Source organism: Geospiza fortis, unplaced genomic scaffold (genome assembly GCF_000277835.1).
Source record: "Geospiza fortis unplaced genomic scaffold, GeoFor_1.0 scaffold138, whole genome shotgun sequence".
NCBI classification, from domain to species: Eukaryota; Metazoa; Chordata; class Aves; order Passeriformes; family Thraupidae; genus Geospiza; species Geospiza fortis.
This window is the reverse complement of record NW_005054307.1, coordinates 6,046,370-6,055,269: the sequence shown is the minus strand read 5'-3', so window position 1 is coordinate 6,055,269 and position 8,900 is coordinate 6,046,370. Positions and strand designations below refer to the sequence as shown.

Genomic DNA, 8,900 nt, shown 5'->3' with positions numbered 1-8,900 from the left:
AATCATGGGTACAAAATTAAACATGGGTGAAACTATCTGCAGTATAACATAACATTCGGAGCTATCATTCCTGAGGAAGAAAAACTACATTAAATGCAATTTAGGGAAAAAAAAAAACCTCATCAAGGGTTTAAGACAAATATACTGCTGAAGCAGCAAAATGGCTGGAGCAAGTTATTGTGCAGATTTCTTAACACTGTGAATCACACGGTGCCTGACTCAGTCTGCTGTCTACGAAATACATGGTAGAAAATATTGTCCCTTTTCCCTTTTGAATTGCTGCTCAATGAATAATTAGTGTTTTAAAATATTTTAATAGCTAACTCTCAAAAATACAGTTTTGTCATTGTTACACTCATATGAATTAAATTCACAGAAGTGCTAACTAAAATAAGTAATAATATCAATAAACATGAATAATGAACAGGGGGATATTTGATGAAAAATAATTGAAAAAAACCACAAACCAATCAAACCAAAAACCTCAATGAAACAAACAAAAACAAACAAGAAAAAAAAACCCTACAACTGCTTAGTAACGGAACACTTTCATCTACTGGGGAAAAGTCTGACCCATATTTAGGCTGAATGTTACAAAGTTATGATTCAGTTATTCTTCAAGTACAGTTGCTCACAAAGTTTTTTTTTGCTCTGCATTTGGAATAAAACTTTAACATGAAATAGCAATTAACTCTTCAAAAACAAGGGGGAACTTGTTGACAGTTCTGAACCTTACATTCTAAATCAAAATACATGTTTTTGAACTTTTGAAAGCAAATACCTCAATGATGGTTGGCTTGCCCACATTTTCCACAGTTGGTGAGCCATACAGCACTCCATCACTGTACGGTGTCCTTTGGATATAGCGCAGCCATCCAGGTCTGTCAGGGTAACCCATTAAATTGGTATTGAATGTTATAGGATCATTACTTATTTCACCTAGATAAGAGAAATTATATTAGAATATTTACAAGAAAATGTTAAATGCTTTTATTTTAATTTTTCAACTAGGAAGTCATATTCTGCTTTCACTTGTTTTCTGAACCTTTCTAAGAATTAAAAAATAAAAAAAAATTGCTAACCTTTACCATATCAGAAATAAGTGAACTTTTACTTAGCAGTTCTAGGTATTAACAAATTCATACCTGGAAAGTGTAACCAACTGCAGACATAATGTGCAGGTACTTCCTAGAGTTTTCGCTAACTGTATGCTTATGTTCAGTAACTAGTGGGTCTGGTTTTTGGAGCACAGCTCCACCTCAAATTGAAGCATCTAACCTTCTTACAGGCAAAAGCACAAAGGTTTCAGTCCTTTAATTTCCCCTCCCAACTTACTTTTATTGATGGATCCAGGTACTCAATGTACTGTAAAGAGTGGCTCCATAATCAATAATGCCTGAAAGCTTCTGTTAGCATTAGGATACACATACACATGTCTTTGGCACCCACAGCCTGGCAATCATTTTAATTTAGAGATCAAATTAATTCAAAAAAGGATCAGACATTCCTGTGAACTGGAGCCACTGATGGCTACTAAATATAGTGGTCCAGCTGTAAAAGCTCCTCAAGTCAAACCAGTACCTTGATTTTACTGGTGCTCTTACAGAAGTCTGGATTTTACTTCAGCTTATTTTATCTTTTGTAAATAAAATCAGGCCTGAACAGTACCAAATCCTTACCACCAAGGCAGTGTCCAGCTGAGGCACAGAACTCAAGTCAAATCCATTCTGAGCCTGCACAGACACCTCTGCCCTGCACTCCAACTTGGCTCTGTATTATAGGACAAGTGATAAAAGAAGATATCAGCCAGGCTGGCCCAGAAAGCAGAAATTGAGCCCAGTGAAGAATGAACAGCTCTCATCTCCTCCAGAGAGGGACAAAGAGACTGAGATGTGTTGCCCAAGGCTAACTAGTCTTCAGGTACACATTTCCACATCTGGTTGAGCAAAATGAACCAGAACCAGACCAAACCAGTACTTGGGTGTAACATAACTCCCCTCACAATTCTCTCAGGACATACCAGTAATCTAATCTATTGCAGTCAGAATCACAGAATTTAGAATTACAGATTATTCTGAGTTGGTAGGAGCCCACAAGGATCAGAGTCCAACTCTTAAGTGAATGGCACATACAGCTTGAACACAACCTGCCATTACTAGAACCCTACTCTAAACAAATTCCCAGCACCACAAGTGGTTTGAGGAAAATTCTGAAACCAACCTGTGAGACATTCTGGTTTGCTCTTCCTTTATCAAGGTAGGCCATGGCAATGATCCAGCTCAGCAGACAAAAATAAGAGTACCATGACAACACCTGACCTCACAGTGAATTTCTGACATAATCACAATTGTCTGTGGGAACAGACAATTTTCAAAGGATCTGAATCCAGACTCCTATTGCCTTGGAATCACATGAATGTCAAGAGGCAGCAGCTGTAAAACAATCCTTCATTAGCAAAATTTCCAATCTCCTTCCACCTATGTGCCAAAACTGAGAGAAAACTGGAACAGAGGCAAACTTCACTCTGCCAGTCACCATGGCATAAATGAAGGCTCAGGTATCTGTGTCAGGAAAAACACCCATTTTTACAAAGAGATGAAATTTTAAAAACATTTGGGTTTACTCATGTTTACTCAAAATTTAACCAATGCTAACAGAAGCTTATTTTTTCTTTAAAGTGAGTCTTAGTAACAGCACTCCTGCATCAATTCAAAAGTTTATTAATGAAACAGGCTTTGCTTATGTGTGCACTGTACATAGGTTTTTCCTATTTTCCTGTTATAGGAAAATAGTCATATTTATATAAACTGGATACATTTATTCCTTTTCACTGTTGATAAGCATGTGTGGCTGAATGTTCTCTCTCTTCCCACCCCTACCAGACTGCTTGCACAAATTCTAACCTGTGGTGACCAGTCTTTTAGCTTTAGTGTACGGCAAAACCATACTCACACAGCTCCTTCTCTAAAACCAATCTGCTTATTAACATTAAACTGTTCCTAAATACAGGAAGAAGGCTGAAGCTAAAGGACAATTTTTAAAAATGAAAGAAAACAGTATTGTGAAGTCTCATATTTGATTTAATCTTGTATTTTATCTTATATTTACTATATGCTTTCAAATTCCTCCTTCATATAGCCTGATACATACTATGTCTCCAACAGTGACCAGATAAATAGCATTTTTAACAGACATAAATTTCCACAATTTCGTATTTAATGCAAAAGTGATGAAACACTTCTTAATATCAGATATATATAATGGATTACTACAACTTCCCAAATTAAGTACATTTTTTTGCAATATACAATTATATGCATTTTTTCCCAATCACAAATTGGAATATTTTAGAAGCATAGGACTACATATTTTATTTCATTTGAAGATATTTCAATAGAAACTAAAACCTGTCTTGTTTATCTTACATGTTGAACCACAAAGTATGCTAAATAGACTTCAATTTTTTAAAACAATATTTTTTCTGTGTCTGCATATAATATGGAAGATGTTAGCATCTCATACCAGGCTTTGGGTAAGGAGGAAATTCCCCCTTAAAGTACTCTCTCTCCAAAACATGAACAAACAGAACTCCAGCAGAAGGGTATACATTCCGATCAGAGTGCACCTTAGACAGAATTGTGTACACTGAAAAGCAGAAGGAGAGATAAGAGACAGAAAAAAGGCAAAAATGAGACATGCTCTAGGTAACTTCATGCATTTCAACAGCAATGCAGGCATCTGGGAGAAGGAAAGCAACAAATATTAGGCACCTGTTAATAAGATTTTTAAAAGGTTACATAGATTTAAGAAGAGAACACAGAGCGAACCCTCTCTTTGCCCAACAGGATCCTTTCCAAGACTGCAATAAACATAACTGCCTATGTCAAGATTTCAAAATTTGCATAAGCTCTTTATTTTTATAGTAATTTAAAAAAATGAGGAAGGCTATTGTAATTTTACAGTTGGTTTATTTTTAACATAACGTTAATAACAGTACATTAAATGAATTACACAATCATGTTTTCCTGATATTTTACATAGAGAAAGCAACAGAGGAATACAGAGGTCCCTTACCAACGGAGAGTTGTCATTCCCCACTGAACAGAAATGGCAGATTTTTCACTTCTTGTGCAGAAAAGGACATAGCAATTCACTTCAGCTGATTTCTATGAGTTCTTACAGCTAGACTTTCTCAGACCACCAGGGTAAAATAATCTCAAACTTTGGTTAGAGAGCTCTTTACTGAAGATGTTGGACTTGTATTGAAGGATAAAACAAAAGGAAAGGGTATTTACAGGTCAGTCAGGTGAAACTGATTCCAAACAAAAAAAAAGCGAAGCCATGTTTTATGGGACTGAGAATCAAAAACTTAAAGAAAATTCAGAACAATCACCATATATAAAAGCAATAAGGTGGCTTTTATTTAGTACAAAATTTGCTGACAAGGGCATAGCTTTTTAGGTATAACACATTTGATGCAGAACTACATACACATTTTAATGAATTAGAAGAATGAAGAAATCATTACAATAAATTAGATGGATAAGAAGCCACTTTATCAACAAGTTTCGAAATGTAAGTATAAACAGTGAATGCTAATTTAATAGGTGTTTCTCAAGGTGCCTTAATAAGATTGATTGTAGCTTATATTACTAATTTTTTTACTACTGAATTTTAATTTAATGCCGTGAAAGAATTGATCACTGCTAACAGATTTTGTCAGTGAGATGAAGATTACAAACGTAGTAGATAAAGATGGTAAGCCACAGACAACCACACACAGCTACCAGCCTTGCTTGCCAAGCTAGAAGAAACTTCACGAGGAATCACATCTCCAAAAGCAAATTATAGGCCATACAGCCTGGAAGTGCTGTCACTCGGAAGACAGACTCCAAAAGACACTTCAGAGTCATTCTAACAAACTGATAGGAATAAACTTGTAGGTCCCAGAGGTGCTAATTTCAACCTTGGATCAATAAGTAGGACACACATGAAATGTGGATAAAGCTCATGTAATTCTTCAGTGCTGGTGTAATTTTTTAATCCTGGTATAATTTCTCCAGCCTTATAATTATACCAACTTTCTTACTTGAGATCTGCTTAAAAAGGCACCATTAATTAGGCATTAATCACAGGCATTCCAGCCCTCTCACCACGTACTCTGAGTGGAATCTCTCTCACCTAATTTTAGATGCCTACAGAAACAACATCCACCACTAAGTTAGTTAGGCTCCTTTTATAGTCAGTGGAGAAGAAACAGATGCTTCCAGGGGTTGATTTATTTCATTTCTTCTGTAAAGTGAGATGAATCATGTCCTAGATTCCAGGCTACACTGACTATATCTCCATGGACTGCAGAGGCATCTGAGAGGAGATGCAGACATCTATAATGTAGACCTCCACATTTAATTACATACTCCTCACTCTTCAAGCTTAATATTGCAGAATGTATAGCTCTGGATATACTACTGATCACATTCCACAGAATCTGCTTTTTTGAAAACCACTTTTAACACAATACTGAACAGAGTACCTTTCTAATTATTTCATCTTAGTGACAAAATTAAAATGATCCTGAAATTTGAACTGTTACAATTCTGTGTGGTTACCAAAACAGTTAGTGTCATTTTCATTATGTAGACTTACGTACAGTAATATCATTGATTTACTTACTTAAAATTAGTAAATTATTATCCAAAAAACTTCTGCACTCAATTCTGTGAATGAGCCATAAACAGCACAAGGAAGTTAACTAATTTCCCTTAAAATATTTTCAAGAAAAGCTGAAAAAGTAACATCAATAGAACAGAAGAGCTGAAAAAAATATGGTGGCCGGCTGAAGGTGCATCAAACACCTAGAAAAGATAATGTTTCCATTTCTGATGCTTTTCCTCTACAATGAAAATCCATTTAAAACAGGAAGAAGAGTGAAAAAGAAATGTGCATTTTTTTCTCAGTAAGCAATTCTTTCAGGAATAAACAAGCATAATAGAATCAACAGTTACTGAAAAAAACCATATAATATTTATTTTGTCTGCTATAGGAAACCTATAACCACCACTAAATGCCTGCCCATTCCTAGCAATGAGACATTCCCTGCTGCTGAAATAAGTACACCAGCAAGGATTTGATGCAGATATAAAACACTGATCTTGGTGGAAGTCTAGAAACATCTCTCAAAAGGAAAAATCCCACAAACTTGTTCTATCTTGTAATGACAAACGCATCATAATGACACAAGAACGGTCAGAAGTTCTTGCCCTCCTTGACAGAGATGCCCTCCATGTTTTCCCCCCAAGAAGTTTCTTTAAAACCAGAAGGAAAATTATGAGTCTTCAATCTACTACAGCTATCACTAGTTTTTCAATAATGAAACAAGTGAAATGCTACTTTCTTCACGAGCTTCTAAAACCCATGATTTTCATGAGACTGAGACTGGAGATGAACGTGTAATCATCACCTTGGGTGATCCAGGGACGAAACTGAATACACTTAACAAATAGATACTAATCTAATACAGCAGACTACCAGCTGTGAATTGTCTGGGCAAATTCCCTGTGGTAGATAAAAGTCTCAGGGACTGTGAAAAGCTTCTGTAAAACTAATCATGGGAAATTAAAAATCTTCATTAGGATCACATCAGATCCCTGCTAGAATTGGCTACCTTGACAGCACTGCTTTCCTCTTTCTTGTTTCCAGATCAGTTGGAGGTCTTCCTGTAGATCCCAAGATCTCCTTAGAGGTCTTGAACACAGGCAGAGCCAGGAATCCAGACAGGATTTTATCAGCCTGCAGCCCAGAGCCTGTTACCAGAAACAGAAAACTCCCATCTCCAGAAATTTCAGAATTTTCACCATGTTGGTTGCAGCCTGTATGTTGATGATCCTTAGGAAACAATTCATCTGGAAGTGTTTTGGGTTTTTTTTTCCTAGAAATTTCAATTGGTTCTCTCTCCACTGATATTTAGCAGATGAAGAACAATTCCAGAAATAACTTGATTTGGAGACCAATCCAGATTGCCTGCCTAGATGAGCAATCAGTGCAAAGCTTCTTCTCAGCTAGTGTGCACTAGCTACAGTATTTGATGTGTACTTGCATAAATGACATAAAATAGTATTTTTACATCTTTTTACATTCATGTGTGAGAAAACTTTTTAAAATTGTTACAGAGAAGTTATTGTATTAAGCAAACTGCAGAGGTATCTTCAAGCAACCAGCCATGATAAGAAAATGTGTGCAGTATTAGGAATAAACACAGCCATTATTTCAAGCAAAGCTACAGGAACGGGAAAAGTCAGGGAAGACTAACAAGAACACTCAGGTCTGTGAATATTTGAAGATTGAAGAAATGTAAAGTTTTCCAAATTACTTACCTTAAAATAGCACCCTACTCCTAAAACAAGGACATGACTGGAAAAGCAAGAGTAATATTAAAAGCAGGTTTGCTTGAACCAACAGGGTATTTAAATTTACAACCTAAACTCACCATTCTTCTGAACAGCCTTTATTCTGCTGATAACATAACTGTGGGCTCGCTTAGTCGTCCAGTTAACAGTTCCATTATTGCCATCAGCAGAGCTTAGCAAAATAGCTTTTCACAATAAAACAAATGCAAAAAAAAATTAGTCAGATCAACAGACTGCCACAAACAATCTGATCAGATGGGATCAGACACCTTCTACATCATGTTTTGGTTTTAGTCAAAGTTTAGGAACCACAGGTGAAAAAACAGAGGTATTTGGTTTGAGTATATAAATATACAATAATCTTTCTGACAATAATCTTTTTGACACCCATTTTTCCAAATAAGCTAAGTCTACACTAAATACTTAAACCTCTGCAGACACTTCTGCTGACATAATTGTACTGATAACAGAGATGAAGAAGAGCATTCTCTAATATACATACTTACAAACAAAACCTCACATACAGGCAAAAATATATAAAGCAGCTTTCACTGGAGTGGTATATTTTGGTCAAAGTAGGAAAATTAAAGTAAGTAAGCTTTGCTTTTATAATGATGCTTATATAAAGACACATGAGGCTGACTGCCTTGCAGGCATAACCAATAATCCATTTTGAAAAGAGAACCCATTAAAAATGGTTGCCTACATCTCACACACCTAGAACACAGCCTGAAATCAGCTGGATACAGGCAGCTGAAGGTGGAAGTTTTAAATGTAGTGAGGAGCAAATGATTACTGGAGACAGAAAGCAGCTGTGGAGCTGACAGAAAGATTCCATCTCACCAGCAGCAGAGGAGCCTGAGAAAGCTCCCTCCTCACTTCCCACTTTTTGTTCCTGCTCTTCTGTGATGAATAATAGGTATGCCAGCTGTACAGCTACATGCCAGCTGAAAGTGCAGAGGGAAGGAACTGCAGTCAGATGCTAGGAAAGGGAAAGTGACATAATGAGTAGGTATTTTTGTTTTGAAATAGTTTGGGAGTAAGAACTCATGTCAAATCCTAGATCAAAGATGGTTTTGGATGAGCATCTCAATATCCTTGTAAAAACAGCAATACCAGAAACATCAAGGAGCAGTACCTGTGTACAGATACACCAGTCTGCAGGAAGAAATGAACACTTATGGGAAAACATGCACAGTACATGAAAGAAGCCTAAACATCTGTGGAAACTTCTGACCTGCTACACCAGGCAGCTGTTAAATTAGTGATAAGACATTCTTCAAACAGAATTCAGGAGGCCAAACAGATCTGGCTTAAGCAGTAATAAAGATACACCACGCTCAATCTACACATGTAAGACAAATATCTATTATTGATAATTTACACAAACCTTCTAAAACTGAATTGAGGATGAAGTGTAATTAAAAAATTAATTGAAATGCACTTTTAATTTTACTTGTTTATTAAATTTAATAATTTGATTAATGCAATAAT

At 36.1% G+C, this 8,900-nt stretch overlaps 1 protein-coding gene across 5 annotated transcripts in view; it reads right to left on the bottom strand.

Moving 5' to 3' along the window:
• The window catches only part of SGCE (sarcoglycan epsilon), a 24,560-nt gene extending 16,971 nt beyond the window's left edge, over nt 1-7,589 (bottom strand). The window contains exons 1-2 of one of the 5 annotated variants that reach the window (XM_031066795.1): nt 7,487-7,589; nt 782-939 (exon numbers count right to left, since the gene is read on the bottom strand). In XM_031066795.1, the coding sequence (XP_030922655.1) occupies nt 782-898 (117 nt within the window). In that variant the 5' untranslated portion in view covers nt 899-939; nt 7,487-7,589. Of the gene's footprint in view, nt 1-781; nt 940-3,522; nt 3,839-7,486 lie in introns of those variants that run through there. The other 4 variants (XM_031066792.1, XM_031066791.1, XM_031066794.1 and 1 more) reach the window with 4 other exon arrangements.
• Nucleotides 7,590-8,900: the final 1,311 nt, after the last annotated feature.